This window comes from Typopeltis vanoorti, chromosome 16 (genome assembly GCF_054136105.1).
Source record: "Typopeltis vanoorti isolate ZY-2024b chromosome 16, IOZ_Tvanoo_1.0, whole genome shotgun sequence".
NCBI classification, from domain to species: Eukaryota; Metazoa; Arthropoda; class Arachnida; order Uropygi; family Thelyphonidae; genus Typopeltis; species Typopeltis vanoorti.
Window position 1 is genome coordinate 38,717,489 of NC_143564.1, and position 23,594 is coordinate 38,741,082.

Below are 23,594 nucleotides of genomic sequence, written 5' to 3' on the forward strand. Positions count from 1 at the left end.
ACTGCTTTTCAATTTGTTCATTAATGATATTGGAAAGGATTTGAGAGGAAGTGTTCACTTGTTTGCTGATGATGCAAAGTTGGGTAGAGCAACTGTGAGTGCACAGGATGTCAAAATTTTACAGGATGATTTGGATAGTTTGGGGAACTGGGCTAGGAAAAATGGATGTCAGTTTAATGTGGCAAAGTGTAAGGTTATGCACTTTGGGGTGAAAAGAATAGCAGCAGTATATCGCATTGGTGGAACCATACTCCAGGAGATTGATGAGGCCAGGGATTTGGGAGTGCTGGTGGATAAGGAGTTGAAGTTTAGGGGGCACATTGCAAAAGTGACTAAAAACAGCTCACCAAATCACTTGGCTTATGAAAAATATACTTTAACATGCAGAGACAAACAAGTTGTTGTTCCTCTGTATCGAGCATTGATAAGACCCCATCTGGACTTCTGTGCCCAGTTATGGGCACCAGGGTTTCTTCGTGATGGGGAGGAAGTGGAGAGGGTCCAGAGACGAGTGACCAAGATGATAGCAGGTCTGTGAAATGAACCTTATGAGAATAGGTTGAAGATTTGTGGGTTGCAGAAATTGGACGATAGGCGAAGGAGGGGTGATATGATAGAGACATTCAAATTACTGAGGGGTTTTTATAAGATTGATCCAGAAGATATTTTTGAAAATATGACTGGTGGTGGGAGGACTAGGGGCCATGCATGGAAGCTGGGCAAGAGTGTGGTTGACAAGGGTGTTAGAGCTAGGTTTTTTACTTGGAGAGTGGTGAATGAGTGGAATAAGCTTCCAGAGTCTGTTGTGGGTGCTACGACCGTGAATGAGTTCAAGGCAAGATATGATAGATACTGTGTGAATATTGAATAGTTGTTCCAGACATGATGTTAGGGCCTCCCTCGATGAGTCTGTCACCTCCTTGGAGTTTCCCGGAACAATAATAATAATAATAATAATAATAATAATAACCATTAAGTGCAAGGTTCTGTTTCAGGTAGTGCAGTTCTTTATTTTTTTTTAATTGACATGCTTGATATATTGTATGCCATGTCTCATTAAGTTTTAATTATGCCTATCTTTTGTAATAGATGGTGGTTTGAAGTGGCATTTAAAAATCTTCTTGTTATGGTAGGTTTTCTGTATACGGAAAAGGATAACCATTTGCTTCTCCTTACTTTTCATAATACTCAGACCTACTAAGATCAGATTTTTTCTTCTTAGAAAGACAAATATCAGTAGCTTTTCCTGGAAGAAATAAATCACACCCAAAACTTCCAAAAAATAAAAAATTAAATAAATAAAAAACTTTGCTCCTTTTAATTAAGTTAGACAATAATAATCACCTATCCAGCTGTGAATTCCATACAAATACCAAATATGTTCTAACTTTAAAATACAGTTCTCACAAATGGGATGGTGAATCAAAAACCTGAAAATTTCTAGACACTATTTAGAAGAGGGCAATCCAGTTAAATGGTGATTTCTCTTTTTCTCTCTCTCCCCCCCTCTCTCCTCCCCACCTTACTCAAAGGCTTATGTCAACTACATTCTAATCAATGTTTTGTCTCTGCTTTATATGTTTTCTTTTCTACAGGTACTTTCATATGAATAGTGTTGTTCTAAAATGGTTTCATTATATCTCTGCTTTCCTCCAAGCCTGTAAGAATGCTAAGAGCTGAGTGTTAACATTGATTCAGAGTCAAACTTTAAACTTGCCAAACTAACCTCCCTTTCTCTTCTTTCATTCGATTTGCTTTTGTTCTATGGAATAACCTTCCTCATGTAGTGTCCTACAATTCTCCAACAGCCATAGACTTCAAACTCCATATATCACTAAAAGTTCATTTGTTAGTCATTCTTCCACATTCATTCCGATCAATTTAAAATGAGAGGCAAGTCCATTTACCATAACTCAACTGTTCTTCAAATAACTGGCTAATTCTTCCCGGGAATTACACCCAGTTGAATTAAAATGGTGGGGGGGGGGGAAGAGGAGTCTTAACTTTCTATTTAACAAATATTATTTAATAATGAACAGTACTGCTGTTATTGATACTACTGATGTTTGATATGTAACAACTAATGTTATTGGTATGGGCTCCTAAATTTCCAAAGGGGAATTTAATTTCTCAAGAATTAAAAATAATATCAGCCAAATAGCCACTTCTATACTGCAACCAATCTTCTCCTTCCTAAGTATCTGCTCACTTCATAAAATGTCATCTTATGATATATCAATGTTTTTTTTTTCTGCCACAAACAGATGAATGATGCAACTTATAGCATTTTATAGCATCTTACCATTTTACTTTCCACTCCCTTTTTTACAATTTCATCCACAATTCTGGTTCCACTGAGCAAATATCATCAGTATTTTTAATGTACGAAACAACTGTATAACAAATTTTGCAGAAAACTGTCGAATGATGCGACCTGTACAGCTGTCACAGGTGAATTTATTCCATTTCACTTCTAACTGGACTATAAAACTGGACTTTTCACTTCTAACTGGGCTATAATTCCCAAAAGAACAACTAGCAAATTACTTGAAAATAGTTGAACAAATGCATCCTATGGAAAATGTATCTGCCTTCATTTTAAACAGATCAGGATGAATTTCTACAGAGATCTTTACAATATAACTATATTCCAGATTTCATCACAGTATACTTGTAGAAATCTCTGCAAAGGAAGTGATCCCACATATTCCTCTTCATTTGCGTAAAAGTGGACCAACATCAAAGTCAGAATATTCTAAATCCATATCATCAGTTAAACTATGCATTCTTTAGCTGTATCTGTAAAAAAAAAGTGATTCTCTCCACCCGTCTCATTCAGATCTGAAGGATGAAATTCCCTTGGAAGGTATAAATACAAATGATTTTATGCCATATTTCATTGAAATCTGTTGAATAGTGCAACCTAATATACACCTCCATGCCTCAATTCCCCCTCCTCCTCCTTTCATTTTAACTGAATTAGGTAACATTTCTCAGGAGACTTTTCCACTTGGTTATACTATAAATTAAATATGCCAAGAAATTGTATTCTTGGTTTAATCCTTTACCTAAGTGTAAGCAAACAAAGTCTGCACCTGAAATATTTTCAGGACTGGGCAACTCGTATATAGAAGCTGATGACTTCACTTTAACTTTGCTTACACTGGGATAATGGATTAAACCAAGAATATAATTTCTTGGCATCTTTAATTTTTAGTTTAACCAAGTGGGAAAACTTCCAACAGCTATCTATAATCCAGAGTATTTTAATAATAATGTGTGACACCTTTTGGCTACTCGTATATGAAAATATGACTTCTGCATTACTTCAAGCTTGGTCTCACCTCTGGGTCTGGCTCCTACTGATGAGATCTTGGCTTTATGCAAGAAAAGTACTTTGGTTTTCTTTAGTTCGTTTTTCCCTTTGATTTTATTTTAATGGTGCTAGTGTTGGTTTCACCCCTACTAGCACTGGTTTTTGTATATATTGGTCCTGTCAGAAATGCAAAAGTTCTGAAAACTGCATTACCTTTCCTGTCCTTTTAGAACTTTCGATGAAAGAGTGGGAGCACCAGTAGAGCCGATTAGAACACCGTATATATCAGAGAGGCAAAATGAAGAGTTCTCAGAGCTTCCAATTCAATCTAGTAAAGACAGCGCTTTTAAACAAACTACACTTGGTAAAATCACAAAAAGTGTGCGACTAAATCAGCTAGAAATTAGCCCCCAAACTCCAGATCAGCAGAAACCACTTTCCCAGTCAAATATTGATGGAACATAAGTTGAATTACCAATAAGGAGAAACTGAAGAAGAAACAAAAAAGCAAGTAAGACAACTAAAAGAACTTAATATGCAGATAAGATCATCAGAAAGGAAAGATGAATTAATAAAAAAAAATTGAGGATTAACACAAAAAATTAAAAAAAACGAACTACATCTAAAAGAAAAGAGGTAACAAAAAATGTAAAGATGGGGAAGGCTGCAGATCATCAAATGAAAACTCTTCAGGCTCAGAAGAGTTTATGGACTATGAAGACCCTTCTCATGCTAATAAAGGAAAAGCAAGAGATACAATCAAAGAAAATATAATAAAGTTTACTGATTCAAAGTTTTCTCAGTACGATTATCACCTACATGAAAAGAAAATAACTAGCTTCAAATCAAGAATGATAGGCATGAAATTTGAAGCTAGTTATTTTAGGACCTCATCAGGTTCATTCAAAATTTAGAAGTTGAAGACTTACCAGTGACACTTCATTAATCAGAGCATCTCCTTTCTGCATTGCCTCATTAAATATACGAGGATTACACAGGTAAATTAAACAAGAAACTATATGGAAGTTTATACTAGGCCATAATATTAGGTTTTTGTTTCTCCACGAAACATATTTCTGCAGATATAAAGATATAAAAACCTTAACAGATAGATATCCACTTCTTTCTTACTGGAGCTTTGGAAGATTTAACAGGGCTGGAGTAGGAGTTCTTATTCTTGCCCCCTTCTCTTGGAATTGAAAATTATAACTATTAGAACATTAATAGCTTTCCCCTTATTATCCAAGATGGGCTTGACATACCCATTATAGCATCTGAAATTACCATAACCTATAAAGAATGCCAGACAAGAAAATCCCTTTCCCTGATGGTCTAGGGAAAGAACTTTATTATGAGGCCTGGTATTTTATTTTTCCCATTCTAGTTATACTGTTCAATTCCTTTCTCTCATCACGACACATACCAAGTGAATTTGTAGCAAGTCATACTGTCCTCATTCCAAAACCTAATAAAGATCACACCTTAATCAGCAGCTGGAGACCTATTTCTCTATCTAACACTGACTACAAGATATTTTTCACATTATCAATAACAGGCTCAAAGTGAAAATGAGATACATAATTAAAAGCACAGGTGTATGGAGTACCAGTTCGAGCAGTAGAATTTAATCTATTTCTGCTACGTGATCTAATCTGCTTAGTTAACATGAAAAAGCCATCAATGGCAGTGCTATCAGTAGACCTTACTCAAGCATTTGATAATGTCTGGCATCCCTTTCTATTCCACACCCTCCAGCAAACTGGTGTAGGTAAAAAGCTGGTATCCACTATCAAAGGAGCCTATGCCAATTCAAATACCTGCTTCCTAGTTAATGGGTTCCTATCAGACCCGGTCAAAATTCAAAAAGGAGTAAAGCAAGATTGCCCTCTTAGTCCACTGCTCTTTGCATTGATTCTTGAACCATTCTTATAGGAAGTCGACAATACACATGCTGTGCGAGGAATAACAGTTCCTTCAACTATGAAGGAAAATAAGGTATTAGTATATGTCAATGATGTAGTGGGCACTTTGAAGGATAATGATTCCATATGTATATTTTTTAGTATTTTGGAAAAATTCAGCAAGATCAGTGGATTAATTATTAATGCAGACAAAACAAAATTAAGAGTTTTTGGAAAGCGGGATCTTGGGGACATTCCTTTTGGACTAACACCTAAGATAGAACCCCTCATTATACTTGGAATTCCATTCTCCACTTAGCCAATATTACCAGTCCAAGAACTTATATACAAGAACCTAGAAACGTTAGAAGACTGGAAAATAGGGTCACTTTCCTTTTCTTCTAAAGCCATAATATTCAAAACCATAATCTTTACTGATTGTACATAACAAATATTACAGACATCACAGAAGTTGAAGAAAAATAATTATATAGTAAGCCTGTGCAATTGTTTTGGTCCAGCCGATACCAAGAAGTTAAAAAGGAATTTCTTCAACTATCAAAGAATCATGGAGGATTTGGGCTTCCAGTTTTAAAATTCTGCTATTTAAGCAATAGAGTTTCAAAAATCCATGAAATATTCAGACTAATCACACATGTGCAGACCTCCTGTACTACCTAAGTTTCATCTTCCCCTGTTTGGAGTTAATGATTATAAAGGTCCAAAAGCTGAAATTGTTCCTGAATACTACAACACTTTGTGCTTAACTTTAAGACTGCTAAAAACACTCTGGTATTGACATTCTTTCCATTAAAAAAAGGTAAAATTTGGTATAAAGAAATCTTTATTCTCTTTCACTGTGAAATTCAACAGTTGGGTACTGACAACAATACTTTGTTTCACAATTTGTGGAAGTTCCAAGGATACCCTAACAGGAAGATCTTGCTTGGAGAACTGCATATGGCCACCTTCCAATCAAATGGAGGTTTTTCAACATCAGAGATCCAATCTGTGACAACAATAGAACAGGCTATTTTTTTACAATACCCACCACCTGTCAGCCATGGGAAGAGAATTTTGATTTTTATAATTAATGAATTAAAATACCATTTATTGAAGATTAGAAAGAAACAAGGATTTGAAAACCAGTAATATGACATCCAAATGCTTTATAATATTGTATTGTGGAAATTTTATTGTTCAGTCAGCCAATTTTTGTATTTAGAAAGAAGCATTCTAGGAGATATCAAATTTATGACTAGATGCTGTAGAACACCCACATTATGCAATATTTACCAATGGGAGATAAAATTTTGTCTATTCTTGCTATGAGAGATTTTTTAAATAGTTCCATGTTCTTTATTCAATGTGGTCTTATAGTCAATTGCAGGGGTGGCTGGAGAGAAATCCCAAGCAGAGAAGGCCAACTCAAGGCAGTTAACTCAGATGGGGACTAACTAACTTTGTATCAGTCATCCTTGTGCTTTAGAGTCAATTAGTCTTTTAGTTGTTCATCTATATGAGATTGGTGAAAAATGAAAACTGACAGCCTTTGGCTATATGATGATATAAAAGAGCTGAGGCCTTTTCTCTACCTCTCATGCTATCAATCTGTCTTTTCTTTCTCCTAATACTATCATGCTCTCTTGCACCCCTATACTAACTACTCTAGGCCTATGATGAGATGAGCAAACCTGTACTTTTTCACCTCAATAAAGGTTGAAATCAGTCTGAGTAATGACCCTTCACATAATGGACATTATACATGTCCATATGGATATTTGCTTTGCATTATGGGATATTAAGGCCAGTGATGTGAAGTCATAGGCTTCTATATACAAGTTGCCCAGTCCTGAAAATATTTCAGGTGCAAACTGTTTGCTTACACTTGGATATAAGATTAAACCAAGAATATAATTTCTTGGCATCTTTAATTTATGAGTCCTGCTCTGTCAAATAAAAACAGACAAGCAGTATTCAACTTTGAACCCAAGTTACAGCAGTTCAAATTCTGGCCACAACAATTCTTGCTGGAAAGATGACATGACATGACATGACTGAAGCTAGCATATTCGAGAAAAGATGAAGAAAAATAACTGAAGGGAAAATTAGACAAGAAAGCTGGGTTTAGGACAAGTTAGGATTTCCCAAGATTTTCACCATATGAAAAATAATCAAGATTCATAGAAATATATGTAATAAGGTTTTCAATTTAAGCATTATTAATTCCAAAAAAGCATATGATAAGAAACCAATGGAAAATCCATTCATATACATCAAACCAATAATGGTGTATACAGGGTTGTACTTGTGCACAGTGTATAAGGCTCTAGCTGGGGCCCTGCTCACCTTAGTGAAAAGTAAGTACAGCTCTGGGTGTATACGTAACTTATACTTTAATATAAACTTACACTTAACATTTTAAGATGCATTTGATAGGATACTACATAAAAGGCTGTTGCATAAATTAAAGAATATGGGATTGGAATATAAACTATTAGCTTGAATAAGATAATTCCAATTACTCGAAGATAATTCTTAATTTCGTTAAATTTAACAAAGTGAGAAATTATCTTCAAATCGCAGCATTGTTTTAAAAAGGAAATGCTGAATAAATGGGAGGACATTCAGCAAAAAAATGACTACAAGTAAACCTATCTTATATCACCAACAAGAAACCTGAAAAATTTAGCCTTGCTCAGTATGGAGTGGAGACTGATCACAATACCCTCTGCTCCAATGCTCACTATTTACATTGGTACCAGTTTAGGTTTGAGAGGCTATTTAAAGGAAAAACTTCCAACATCTATCTCTAATCCAGAGTATTTTAGTAATAAGGTGTGACACCTTTTGGCTACTCATATATGGAAATATGACTTCTGTGTAACTTCAACCTTGGTATCACCTCTGGGTCTGGTATCACCTCCCACTGATGAGACCTCAATAAAGGCAGAAACCAGTCTGGGTAGTGACTTACAAACAGCCTAGCAAGAACTACTTGCTCTCTTCTGTTTCTCCCTTGACTTGACTGTCAATGCTTAATTACAGGGTTAATCTCATGCAATTCATTGGTCAATGCTTCTTGCCATGATGCCTGCCAGTGGATTTTTAACTTGGGCATTAAAAACTGTCTGTGGTCTGTACACGGGACTGAACGTCCCGTGTACAGACCACACACTACAGGTACAGAACAGTACCTGGAAAAATTATGAACTGATCTAATAGCTGCATCTGAGGTCTCATTTCCCTTAATTCCAATATGGGCAGGAATTCAGCACAGCTGAATTTCAAAATTAAGGACCTTCAATTTATACAACAGCTATAGAATCTTGCTAAGCACTAGATGTAAATTATACAAGATTATACACAAGTGATGAGATGGCCTGTAAAGAGCTCAATGATTCTGTATAGATTATTAACTTTTGGTAGTAGTTTTCTTTTATATGTACAAACTGATGATGTATAAATGCCAAAATCTAGTGGGATTTGATCGGATAGGATAAAATTAGGAAATACAGCAGAACAAGCAATAGAGATGTGAGATCTTGAACTATTAGTATAGATGAAAAGGAAATTAGAATGGAATATTCTGCTCTGTGTGCATTAAATAACTGAATGCCGATAGATGATGGTGTGTCAGACTTCCTTAGTTGGCACAGTGAGTGGTTGCATAATGGAGTGGAAACCAGCCATGGAGGAAGGATGTTATGTTCAGTGTAGGTAATGTTTTCAGGATTCATGCCAATAGTATGCATAATCTCTTTAACACATACCAAAAGGATGTATGGCTGTCTGATGTGATTATTGAGTCTCCCAACACAGAGAAAAGATACCAGTCCACATAGGATGCTCTGGAAAAGACACTATTTTCATCTAAGTGATAGAGCTAGTTCATTTGCTTCAGCATAAGGTCATTGAGTGAGTGATGTGCAAAAAAGCATTAGCAGCTATCCATAATCCCTGATGATTAAATAAGATCTAACCATTGCAGACTACTCTGTCATGCAGAACAGCAGACTTGGGACACATAATCCACCTCCGAACATTTTATGATAGAGGTGAAGCAATGAAGAGCAATCTATGTCCCATTCAGTAGAGGATAGAGTGCAAAGGAAATTCAATGCTCACCTAAACTTAGGGAAACGTTTAGGTGAACATTTGTCAACTTAGGAAAAGTTCCCTAAGTTGACAAATGTGTGCAAGAAATCTGCAGTTTCTCAAAGACAAGTCTCAAGAACTTGGCTTCTGACACTACTGAAATAATACTTTATCCAATTCTTAACTCAGGATTTCTGTGAAGAGTACATTTTTCGAAGAAGTGTACATAGACACTTTTTTTTTTTTTTTTTTTTTGAAAACCTGAACCCATTACTAAGCACCCATGAAGAGACATGATCAAATAATCATTGAAGTTGTCTTTCAATTACTCTCATTTTACAAAAGTAACAACAGATAGTTAAATCATCAACACACAATAATTTCTCCCACTGTATACACAGAGCAGTGTATACAGTGGGAGAAAGCTGTTCAGCGATTAAATTAACTTTGACAGCAAAGAGTGTCACACTTAAGATAAGTATTAGGGGAACACTCTCTTCTTAATGATATGGCCAAGATAGCACGATTCCCATTTTGACTCAGGTAGACAAAATTTTTAATAAATAAATGAAGATGCCTTCTGTGACCTTCTGAAATGAAAAAGTTAGAAAAGAGATCAAAACTGACAGAAAATAAATTGAAGAACAATTCAGAACATAATAGAAAACAAACAATCTCTGAAAATTATCAAACAAGGATTACATGGAAGTCAAAAATTGATTCCAAAATTGATAAATAAGCAAGAAATAGTACAATACAATAGAGAAGAAATAATGAAAATATGTAGCGAGTTTTATAGGGACCTATACATTGGCAAGGAAATTAGTACAAATCTTTTACTACATTTAGATAAGGTTGATATAGAACCACCAATTGTAATGGAAGAATTATGAAAAGTCCTGAAGTCAGCAAGGAATAATAAAAGTCCTGGAGAAGATGGCATATTATCAGAACACACAAAATCCAGAGGGGTTAACAGTTTCGTAAGACCATATTGGATACATTCAATGATATTATAACTATCAAAAAAATTCCAGTGCAGTGGCATAAATCCTTGATTATCTTATATAAAAAAGGCAGCAGAGATTATATCAATAACTACAGGCCAATCAGTCTGCTATCACAATTGAACATAATGTCTAAATTCATTATATTAAATAGGATCATAAGATTATTGGATTATGGATATGAACAAACAAGGATTCAGAGCAAGATTCTCTATAAGAGTTCATATCTACAATATTAACCAAGTAACAGAAAAAGCAAATGAACATAATATTTCTGCATATTTAATGTTGGTAGACTGTGAAAAAAATTTTGATTCTCTATATCATTCAGAAATAATAAACAGCTTAAAATAACAAGCTACCCTGACAAAGTATATCCCTTTATTAAAATCTGTATATCAAAACTTAAGAGCCAGTATAAAGTTAGAATATCTCAAAAAGGAATTTGGTATTGCAAGAGGAGCAAGGCAAATTGGTCTGTTTTCTGCTACATTAGAAAAAGTCTTTAAGAAAGTCTCATCGAAAAACTATGGAATTAGCATCAATTGAAAAAATCTCAATCACTTACGTTTTGAAGATGACATTAGCTTCTTCTTTGTCATCGACAAAGAAGAAGCTAAAGAAATGCTTAAAGATTAATCTAACTAAAACCAAACTGATGAGAAATTCAGATCATATCAAACTAAAATTAACAGATAATCGTATACCGAAAGTGTGAAGATCTATATTTACCATGGTCAATTAGTTTTAAGGAAAAACAAAGAAATAAGTGGAATAACTAACTACACAAGGAAACAAAGCATTTTGGTTGTATAAAGATTACTTTTTAGAAGATTTACCTTTATGCCTAAAAAGAAAGCTCTTTAATATATGCACTATTCCAGTGTTTACCTATGGAAGCGAGTGACAGGGGCAACAACTAAATTACAGCATCATAAAATATTATAACCAGAATCATTTATGTTTAATTTAAATGCCTTTATTTGTAAAATTTTCAGCTAAGTTTCATAGTCATTGTCAATACAATTATAGAAAATCACATAAGAAGAGAACAACAATTCAATTGAAAGTACATGATATTATGTGTCCTATTGGCTGCAGGAGAATAACTACATCTGCATTAATAGATATTAAAAATAAATTACAATAAAATAATTTAGTTAATAAATTATTTTTAAATATAAACAAAAAAAATAATTACAAATTAAGGAACACATGAATGGTGAGTATTAATCAATATAACCTTCTAAAATTGAGAAAGTTTTAAACAATCATTTTTGTTCACTGCTTTCTTTGTACAGTCTTTCCTGAAGAAAATAACTTTTGTATAATACTTTGGTTTTGTTCCACTAAATCCTGTATTTTGTAGATAATGTGTGGCTTGCTAAACCAGATTTGTTGATTTCTTTAAGTGAAATGCATTTCTGATGTTCTTCAAGATGAATTTGTGCACAACAACCAGTTTATCCATAATAACAACTCCAGGATAAGATAGATGAGGATATTTGTCTTTAGGTGAGATAAGGAATGCATTAAGTTTGCAAATAGAATGGAAAGAAACTTGTAAGAAGTTAATCTGTCAAAGTAATCTTGCTAATTTTTCTGAAAGTCCTTTAATATATAGAACACAAATTCTGGTAATTTCTTCTTGTGGTGGGTTAGGACAACAGCCATAATTACTGTTTTTATTTTATTTATTTTTTTTTAAATAGTTTTTTGCATTATAACCAATAAACATTTTAATAAACATTTCTTTGTTTAGATTCATTATATTAAATAGGATCACAAGGTTTTTGGATTATGGATATGAACAAGCAAGGATTCAGAGCAGAGCAAGATTCTCTACAACTGATCATATCTACACTACCAAGTAACAGAAAAAGCAAATGAACATAATCTTCCTGCACATTTAATATTTGTAAATTTTGAAAGTTTAAAAGAGGAGAATCTGTAGAACATATTTTATGAGCTCTGTCAACTAAAGATTTGATTACACCATATTTCTGACAATGTGTGAGTTAGAATCAATTCATTTACCAGTATGAGTGGTTTTCTATATGCTGAGAACTGTAGGTTGAAGCAGAATGAAAACACTCAGAAAAGGAACACAATTGCTATCTTCTACTTCAAGGGAAAATCTGATTCTTGGGTTTACTGAATTAATTTTTTCAAGAAATTCATTATGATCAAACAAGGAGTTCTGTACAGCAAACACATCATCAGCATATCTATACCAAACCAATGGTTTAGGTGAATATGTCCAGAATATGTTGTTTGAAATGTTCCATAAAGTAATTAGCTAGAGTTGAGGAAAGGGGAGATCCCACAGCTGTTCTCTCTATCAATTTACACAGTTTGTTCTGGAAGCTAAAGTATCCTGACTTAATGACAAAGTTAAATAATTTAATAATATCAGAAGGAAAGTCTTTATGAAATAATTCAATCATATCTGTCAGAGCAATATTTGTAAAGAGTGACTACATTAAAACTTACTAGAAGATCTATGGTTTGTAAGAATAATCCTGAAATTTTATTCTTAAAATCTATTGAATTTTTTTTATGAAAGAAGCAGAATTTTCAGGAAATGCAGAAAGAAGATTAGATAGGTATTTTGAGACTTTATAAGCAAGGCATCCTGTGCAGCTCAAAATAGGTCTTAACAGCACATTTTCTTTGTGCAATCTAGGAAGACCATACAGTTTTGGAGCAAAAGCATGATGAACTTTTAGCCTTTTTATTGTTTCTTCATCCCAAGAATGAACTTCGTCCAAGAGGCCGCCAAGTTTATTAATTTGTGAATCAACTGGATCTCTATCATTTCTTCTGTAGGTAGAATGATCTCGAAATAGAAGATTAAGTTTTTTAAAATAATTGTTCTTATCATGAATTAGAACTACTTAACCTTTGTCAGCCTTGGTAGCATTGATAGAAGATGTTTTATCATCTCATAATGAATGTCATCAGGACCTACTGCACTGAGGTGAGACAGTAAAAGAGCTCTTTTTAGTTCCTCCTTAACAAATGGCTAACTGTACTCTTCCAAAGTTAAAAATTCTGTAGGATATGAAGCTGTTGATGAGATTCTGGCAAAATTTTTTCCTCAAGTATCTGTAATAGCTTTTGGGATCAGCAACAACACATTCATCATGTTCCAAGGTAGATAAATGCTGTGTTCTGAATTTACCTTTCATTTTCCAGATTTCATTCCATATAATCTTTGCACTGGTTGTTTGATTAATCAATGATGTAAATTGGATCCAAGATTGTTTTTGACTCTGATGTCTCACATAACATGCTTTCACCCAAGCACATTTAAAAGTTATTAGATTTGATGTGGTAGAATTCGTATAAAATATACCTCATGGTCTGTTCAATCTCTTTTGGCTGATTGGCATTCTGGGACTGTAGTCACTGCTGCCTGGACAATGCAGCCAGAAATTTTGCCAGATGGGAAAAAGTATTTCAGTCAACCTGGTCCATTTTTCACACAGGCATCAATGTAGGAGAATATCGGTCTTGTGAAGGTAGTGCAAATAACAGGAATATGATCATTTCCATAGCTGTTCTGTTCACCATGTATAATGAGCAGTGGAAAAATAGCAAGGAAACAGATTGCAAAATCTATTGCAGAATATGAGTGAGTAGGCATATGGAAGAAGGTACTGACTTTATTATTAAGCAGAAGTCATAACTGTCAAGCATTTGTTCAATGATAAAACCTTGTCCATTCATGTTAACACTACTCCACAGTGTGTTATATCCATTAAAGTCACCCACGAGAAGTATGGACTGAGGCAGTTGCAATATAAGATTATTAACTTCAATCTCGTTTGGTTCATAACCCAGTGGTAAATAAATGGAACATACCAGCAAAGGTTGGTCGATTGGTAGAGTCTCTGCTACTAATGGCTCACACAAAAAAGTTAAGCAAGTTTGAGCACGGTAGTAGTTGGAAGGGAATCAATCGTTCGATGCTGTTGGCAAACTCTCCCTCGATGAGTCTTTGGACTTCCTGGAGGTGTCACATAATAATAATAATACTATAACAAGAAATCCCACTGACAGGCAAATTACTACTGCTTGCAGAGAAGTATTAAGCTGGACATGATGGAAAGGAGTTGATCATCCACTAGCAGGACCATCTCCAGTTCTATCCTTACAAGTAAAATGCCTCTAAGTTGGATCTTCTCTGAGTTTTAAATATTTCCTGCAGAAAGATGCAGAGGGGGTTTGTTTCTGCAGAAGAACCTTAATATCATCAAGATTTTGGAGAAATCCACAGTTCCACTGAAATTTTTTTATTGCTTTGATATTGTAGAATTGTCCAATTTTCAAAATGTTGAGGGCTTACCTTTCTTAGGTTTATATTTATCTATTGATTTTGAGAATTATGGATGGCCATTGTCCATCTTTTCTTCTGGTAAAACATTTAATACACCATGTCATTTGGTAGGTTTAATTTACTTTCTGTTCATACAGAAGTGTCCATTTTTTCTATGGGGTAGAAACTACCAGATACCCTATTTTTTCTATGGGGTATCTGGTAGTTTTATCTTTAGACGAGATCCTTGGCATAAATTTCTTGACGTGGGTTCTCACTGAATAGGAACATTTTTGGAGTTGTTTTGGGAGTGAGATCACAGATGATGCAACTGATGCACTCCACAGAGAAACATTCACGATCATAATGTTCAGGAATGGTGAAATAAACTTATGGGTTTGAGTTGTTATCGATATTTTCTTAAGTATCACCATCTCAGCGTAAGAATATTTCAGGAGAGGTGTGGTGGTGGTAACTAGCTTTTGTATTTCTTTTTCATCCTTCCGTCTCTGACATACATGGGAGTAGGATGGATGATCTCCCTGACAGCTGACGCATTTAGCTTCAACTTTGCAAAGCAAAATTTATTATCATGCTCTTTACTAACAAATCAGGCACAGGTGGTAGATCCACAACAGGCAGTTTGAGCATGCCCATATTTCTGACATTTAAAGTGACTCATTGGATACTTCATCTTCAAATATTTCAGGGGTCTGAAATATTTGAAGATGAAGAATTCATGCTGAAGAAATTTTTTGTTTGATGCCAGAGCTCCCCACCCACCACAAAGTCACACATGGACACCCATCGACAAACAATGACTGCACTCAGGAATGGAATAATTCAGGAATGATCCTGGCCAGGCCATCCACGACAGTCCATCCTGCCAAAGTAGGACAAGTTATCAGAATACTCCCTTTCCAGATGTCCATGGATCACATCACACAGCAGGGCATTGAATCTTAGTGATAGTGGTCTGGAAGACATGTTAGCTGAAAAGAGTCAGGATATGGGAAGAAAAGCAAAGGAAAAGAGGAAGAATGAAAGGTCCATACCATCACTGGGAGGTCCCCAACAACACAGACAGGTGCCCCATGAGGATGAGCGAGTGTAAACAAGGGTTACAAAGTTTATATCTGTATTATGGAATGTAGATTATGAGGACAGATTGAGAATAGGCAGACTGTAGACAATGGTAATCAGGAGAACAAGTTATGACACAGGTCTATAACCTACTGAATGCATGTTATAGGATATCATCTGATGAAATTTTTCATTATACTGAAAGTGGAGGAAGAACACAAGGTATCCATGAAAGTTAAATTTATGCATGATTAAGAAAGGGGTGAGAACTAGATTTTTCTCTCATAGTACAGTGATTGAGTTAAATGGTTCACCTGTTGAAGTGGCAAGTGTATACAGTGTGAATGAATTTAGGAGAAAGCATGAGAGCTGGTGTGAGTGATCTATGGCATCTCTTGACTCTTTTATTATAATAATAAAATCTCAAATATAATAATACTTACAGTTGAAATGTCAACTTTAATTACAGGAATCAGATCTCTCCAGTGATAAAAATTTTGATTATTTGTGTGGTCATGTTCTCCATCTGAAGGAGATGGCATATCACCTTCTGCAGCCCCAGAATCTTGCCAATATGGTTCAGTTCCTGGAGGAATAATATTTGGTTCCAAACCAAAAAGCTGTTCAAGACGTGCATATAACTGAGATCTGTTATATACATGAAGTTCAAATCCATTCAGGAGAAGAAATAAACGAGTATCAGAATGGGAAAGATCTGTGTAGGTAAAAACAACATTTTATCAATAATCTTATAATTCTAGAATATATGAATTATGCCATATAGAATTTAATGGAGAGGGAAAAGGAAAGGAAAAATTTTTAACTTATACCATTATCTGATGGTATAAATTAAAATATATGATTGAAACATATTATCAAAAATAACATATCCCAAAAAAATTAGCAACATTATGTCTATTATACATAGACAATATTGAAATGCATTCACTCTAATAACTAATTCATTCATATGTTTAGTAGTGCAATACTGAGCAGTTCCACTTCATCATTTACACTAAAATAATACAATTATACTAAATGGTTGCTATAATTTGCAGTCATGGAAAACGTGAAATCAATCATATCATAAAAGGCTCTAAACAAGAAGTCAGCTTCTATTCCAAGAGAGAATGCAGTAAAAATGAAGTAAAAATACTGAAAAAGAAATCAAATATGATATTGGCAAAAACTGAAGATAATGATATCCTAGATGTTTGGAGTAATTACTCTGAAAGATTAAATGAAACAAGAAATGAGAAATGATAAAAAATGAAAGTGGTGCTTAAAGGTCAAAGCTATATAACTGAGAGGAGACCTCCACATAGCCTTTAAAGGAATGCGAAGAACCGACCAGGGCTTCTGACCTAATGTCCAATCCTCACCTTCTTGTGGTGCACCCTGTTGGGTATCTACCTGGATACTGAATGAATGAGGATGGGCTAGCAACTTGGGATTTAGCCGACCAAATTGTATTCATATTGGCTTAAACCAAAATACAAAATGATGGTACAATATGACAAAATTTCATGCCAGCTGGGGCGTCGCTTGGTTAAACAAGGACACCGTTGTTGTCATCAGGGAACCAGGGCAAACAGTGAAAAGACAGCTACTGGAACAAATCTGAAAACACACCCCAACTCAACAACACCAGAGTTAAAGATCGGTACTATCAACATAAGAAGCCTGAATGGCAAAGAATTGGAGCTAGCTGAGGAATTGGTAAAGTACCAGATCGACATAATAGGGGTGACTGAAACAAAAAAAAGACAAAAACTGGTGAGATCTTTCTGAGCATTAAATACAAAATGTTATATTCAGGCAATAACAATCAAAGAAAAGAAAAGAAGGAGTAGCCATAACATTCAACACTAAATACAAGGCTAATCTTCTTGAATGGCAGGCAGTCTCTAGTAGAGTAATGTGGGCAAATATGAGAATGGGGAACTGGACAATGAGACTTAATTGTGCCTATAGTGCCACAGAACGTTCTACTAAGATAGAAGTGGAGGAATTTTTTAATGCTTTAGAGAAAGCAACTGACACAATAAAAAAGGAAAAGTTGGTCCTTGTTGGGGTTCTAAATAGCAGAGTAGAAAATTATTGTCAGACATACAAAAATATTTTGGGAAAATTGGGAGAAAAGAACAAAGCTAATAATAATGGCAAATATCTGTTGGATTTCTGCTCAGGACATGGACTGGTTATTACTAACACCATGTTCCAACATAAAAATGTGCACAAATTCACATGGAGAGAAGATGCAAGGAATAAGAAAAGTCTCATTGACTATGTTATTGTTGATAGCGATGTTTTCTCCCTGGTGCAGGACACCAGAGTGTACAGAGGATTTGAAATTGAAAGTGATCACCATTTAGTCTTGAGCAGGATAAAATTGAATTTCATATTGAAAAGAATAACATGTAAGAAAGTTTTAAAGCGCATAAAAGTCAGGCAGCTCTCAGATGTGAAATGTAGACTAAAATAGACAAAGATTATTGAAGAAAAAATGAAAGAGTTTGAGAACAGCAACCAAACCTTGGAGATTCAGTGGCAAGCATTGAAGAAAACACTGATTGATTCAGCCAGAGGCATGTGGTGAGGTAGTCTGCAAGGATAGAAAAATCAGAACTCCATGGTGGACACAGGAAGTTAAAGAGGCAGTGAAGGAAAAGAAGAAAGCATATCAAAGTACCTGGCAAATAAGTCAGCTTGTGCTCTTAGAGAATACAGAGACAAATGTAAAAAAGCTAAACACTGTGTAAAACTAGCTAAACAAAAGTCATGGGAGGACTTTGGCAAGAACATAGAAAATAAATATCAAGACGGTGGTAAGATTTTCTGGAGTTTATTGAAGAAGCCTAGAAATGGAGGTAAGAGTGCTGTAAAAGGAGTTAGAGATGATAAAGGTGACATGAAAACAGGGAGAAAAAGATATCCTTGAAGTATGGAGTAATTCTTTGAAAAATTGCTAAATGAAACAAGCAGTGATAGCATAGTAGTAAAAAATACTCAACAGGCATACAGTAAGGAATACATATCAATACTTGAAGTAGAAAAACCCATCAAAGGCTTGAAATGTGGAAAGGCAGCAGGAGTAGATGATATTCAACCATAAATGCTGAAGTATGGTGGTATAAACGTCTTACAGTGGTTGCACTGCATAGTTCAGAAAGTCTGGACAGAGAGACGAATTCCTGATGATTGGAGTAGAGCTCTCATAGTACCCATATATAAAAAGGGAAATAAAACTGGATGTGAGAATTACATTTCCCTACTGAGTGTTCCTGGCAAAGATCTATGCAAGTATACTTGAGAAACGGTTGAGAAGAATTGTTGAAGAAAACCTTGGCGAAGAACAAGCTGGATTCAGGCCAAATAGAGGCTGTCAGGATCAGATCTTCACTTTACGACAAATATTTGACAAAGCATCAGAATATAACAAAGATCTATATTTAAGTTTTGTTGATCTGGAAAAGGCATATGACAAGGTACCAAGAGAGAAGTTATTCAATACGCTACAGTTATATGGTGTCAATGGGGCATTATATCAAGCAATACTTAGTCTTTATTTGAGTTGTAAGTCAGCAGTTAGAATTGAAGGAAGTACAGGAAGATGGTTTAATGTTAAATCTGGTGTGGGACAAGGATGTACATTATCCCCTCTGTTATTCATTATCTATATGGATCACATTACGAAAGAAAGTGGTATTAAACATGATATCAAAATTGGAGATGTTAATGTCAGATCTTTGCTTTATGCTGATGATGTTATACTTCTAAATAAATCCGCTACAAGTCTGCAAGATTCCCTGACTAAATTGAATAACTGTTATAATAGATATGGTATGAAGGTCAGCAATAAAAAGACAAAGACAATGAAAATAGGCAGAATCGTTGAAAATGTCAACTGCATTGTGAACAGTGAACCTGTGGAACAAGTAAAACATTTCAGCTATTTAGGCACGATTTTTAGTGAAGATGGTAAATTAAATATGGAAATAGACAACAGAATCAATAAAGCTGGTATAGTAGGAAGTCAATTGAATAAATTCATATGAAATAAGAGAGAAATTAGTCGGAACACTAAATTAGCTGCATACAAGATAGTGTTCAAACTAGTTTTAACTTATGGATCTGAGAGCTGGGTCAGAAGTAAAATACTTGACCAAAGACTAGAGACCGCAGATATGAGAGTCCTGAGAAAGATTAGAGGCATGAACAGATGGCATCAATGGCAATATCATATTAAAATCGAGGATATTAGGAAAAAACTTGACATTGTCAGCATCCAGGAATGCATTAGCAGAGCTAATCTCAGGTGGTATGGTCACTTAAACAGAATAGGCGAGGAAAGATTAGCAAAACAAGTGTTCTCTGCCAGGTTGGCAGGAAAAAGACCCAGAGGAAGACCAAGATATAGGTGGATTGATACGGTACAAAGTGCCTTAGATGATAGAGAGATAAGATCTGATAATGTTGGAGTCTTGACAAATAACAGACTGATTTGGAGGAAAATTGTAGATAGGAAGTTAGTAATGATGTAAATTTTTCATGTAGTACTATCATATCCTGTACATCCCTTGAGGGTACACATGGCAGGAATTTGATGATGAGAAATGAAAAAATGGTGTTAGAAAGTATTCAAGAAGAATGAAATCAGAAGTCACCCAATACTTGAGATAGAAAAAATACCCTCAGATACATGAAATCTGTAAATCACTTGGAGTATATAATATTCAATCAGAAATGGCCTGGTTGGCCAAGTGAATAGAGTAGCCACTCTCCAGCCAAAAGGCTGTGGGTTCAAATCTCACCGTAGGCATGGATGTTCATGATTATCTGTGGAAATACCAGTGGTAGTCGGCGATAGATGGCGTTAGCGCAGTTGTGGTCAGTTGGTGATTGAATGGTGGAGACAGAGGTGTAGAGCAGGTGTCCTCCCTCGATGAGTCTTTGGATTCCTTGGAAGTGTCAAATAATAATAATATAATAATAAATGCTCAAATATGGAAGTATAAAAATTTTACAGTGTAAAAGTTTCTAATTATGTAGCACAGACACTTTATAATTTAGAAGTGTCTGCACAGAACTCAAATTCTGGATAACTGGAGTAGAGCTTTCATAGTACCCATCTAGAAATACTGTAGAAAGGGAAATAAAATTGAATATGAGAATTACAGAGGAATTTACCTACTAAGTATTCTAGGTAACATTTAATTGAGCACTTGAGAAAAGGCTAATGTGAAAATCTGATTATAACAGCCTCAATTTGGCCCAAGCTAGGCTTGGCCAAATTGAGGCTGTTATAGTCAGATTTTCACCTGAAGACAAACATTTTTTTCTCTTTAGCACCTTTACTTAATGCAAAATAAAGGTGCTAAAGGGGGGAGGCACTTTAAAGGCATCTTTTAAAAGGTATTTAAGACGGTGAAAAACAGAAAAACTATTCAACACTTTACAATTATATAGTATAAATGCTGCATTATACTGAGCAACATATAGACTAAATCTGAGTTGTAGGCCAGCAGTTAGCATTGAAGGAAGAACAGGAATATGGCTTGCTGTTAAATCAGATGTGACACAGAATATCTCCACTTATTCATCATGCATATTATGAAGGAAAGTATCATAAGATCTGATATCAAAATTGATTATGTTAATCTCACCTTTTTACCTTATTATTCTGATGATATTATACACTTAAATAATCCAGTACAAAAGTGCAGGGTTCCTTAACTATATCGAATAACTGCTGTAGCATATTATGCATGAAAATCAGCAATAAAAAGACAATAATTACAGAAGGCAAAAACAATGAAAACATCCTGATTCCTGAATGGTGAGCTCATAGAACAAGAAAAACATTTCAGCTATTCAGGCAAAATATAAATAGGGTAAAGATGGCAAATCAAATATGGAAATAGACAACATAATAAGCAAACCTGGTATAGTAGTGAGCCAGATTAATAAATTTATATGGAATATGAAGAAATAAGTAAATCCTTCAACTAGCTGTATACTAGTTAGTTTCTTTTAGTGTTCAAACCAATTTTAATTTATGGATCAATCGTTAAAGACCACATGTATGACAGTTCTGCAAAAAAAATTATGGGAGTGAACAGATGGCATCAATGGTAGCATCATATTAAAAAATATGATTATTAGGAACAAACTGGGCACATTGTTAGCATTCAGGAATGTGTGAGCAGATCTAATCTCAAGTGGTATGGTAACTTATATGGAATGTGAAATACAATTAAACTTCTTTATAACGAACACAAGGGAAAAGTGCCTCATTATAACCATTATTTACTATATCAGTGATGAGTTACATCTACCTCCTATGGATTTACTAAAGGAGGGTCATGTTTTAGCAATTTGCTCATATTTTATAACAATGTTACTGCTGAGTTGGATAAAGGGAATGGATACGCAATGATAATATTGGATTTTTCTAAGGCATTTGATAGGATACTACACAAAAAGCTGTTGCATAAAATGGAGAATATGGGATTGGAAAATAAACTCTTGACTTGGATCAGGGGACAGTTGATAGACAGATATCAAAAAGTGGTATATATTGGGTGTGGATCTGCCAGATTCAAGATGACCAGTGGTGTACCTCAGGGTTTAGTCCTTGGGCCATTATTGTTCAATCTATAAATTAATGACATCAGGCATGGTTCAACATTTGTTCATCTGATGTTGCAAAGATAGGCAGGACAATCAGGAATGCTACTGATATTCAGCACTTACAAAATGATTTGAATAGGCTGGAAATTTGGGTAAACGAAAATGGCTGTCAGTTTAATGTTAGTAAGTGTAAGGTTATGCACTTTGGCGTGATTAGATTTCCACGGCATATTATATTAACGAGGTTATACTACAAGAAACTAAGGAGGTAAGGGATCTTGGAGTATTGGTGGATGGATAGGAATTTGAAGTTCAGAGGTCACATAGTAAAAGTTGCAAACACAATTCAGAGGATAATTGTGATGTTGAAGCGAACCTTGACATCTAAGAATAAGTCATTTTGCCTCTTTATAAGGCTTTGATAACACCACACCTGGATTATTATGTGCAGATTTGGTCTCCCAGATTCCAAGGGGATAAAGAAGCTGTGGAAAGGGTGCAAAAAAGAGTTACAAAGATTATATCCAGATTATGGGATTATTTAGATTATGAGGACAGATTGCGAGTATGTGGATTACAGACCCTGGTGGAAAAAGAGGGGTGATATGATAGAGGTCTATAAACTTTTGAATGGGTGTTATAGGATATTGTCTGACGAAATTTTTCGTTATATGGAAGGTGAAGAGAGAACAAAGGGGCATCCATGGAAGTTAAGTTTATTCACAGTCAAGAAAGGGGTGAGGACTAGGTTTTTCTTTCACAGAGCAGTGAGTGAGTGGAATAATTTGCCTTTAGGGGTAGTGAGTGCATCTAGTGTGAATAAATTTAAAGGAAGGTATGACAGCTGGTTTGAATGATTTATAGCATCCCTCGATAAGTCCTTGACTCCCTGGAGGTTTCAGATAATAACAATAATAATAATTATTATTATTTTTAATTCTCAATAACTCATAAAAAATGGATTCAAAAAATAAATAAAAGTATCAGAGAGGAAGAAAAATAATATAATTACATACCTGATATTATTTATATGAATATAAATTTAATTTACACACATTCTTCATTAGAATGTCTGTATAACCCAGAAATCATTATAACAGCAACATAAAGCAATGTTTATATAATTTTCCTATCCTATCCTTCTCATCCGTCTAGGATGGGTTGAGTCCCCTCCTAATGACGGGTTACTGGCGTATTATTGCAGCCAGTTCGCCACTTCTCTGCTGAATACCCTA

The 23,594-nt window shown here is 34.8% G+C and overlaps 1 protein-coding gene across 1 annotated transcript in view; it reads right to left on the minus strand.

The window, feature by feature from the left end:
* The window catches only part of tweek (transmembrane protein KIAA1109 homolog tweek), a 1,221,702-nt gene that overhangs the window by 1,177,500 nt on the left and 20,608 nt on the right, over positions 1–23,594 (minus strand). Inside the window, 1 exon segment of the mRNA XM_090406645.1 lies at positions 16,170–16,441. Coding sequence (XP_090262771.1) covers positions 16,170–16,441 — 272 coding nt within the window.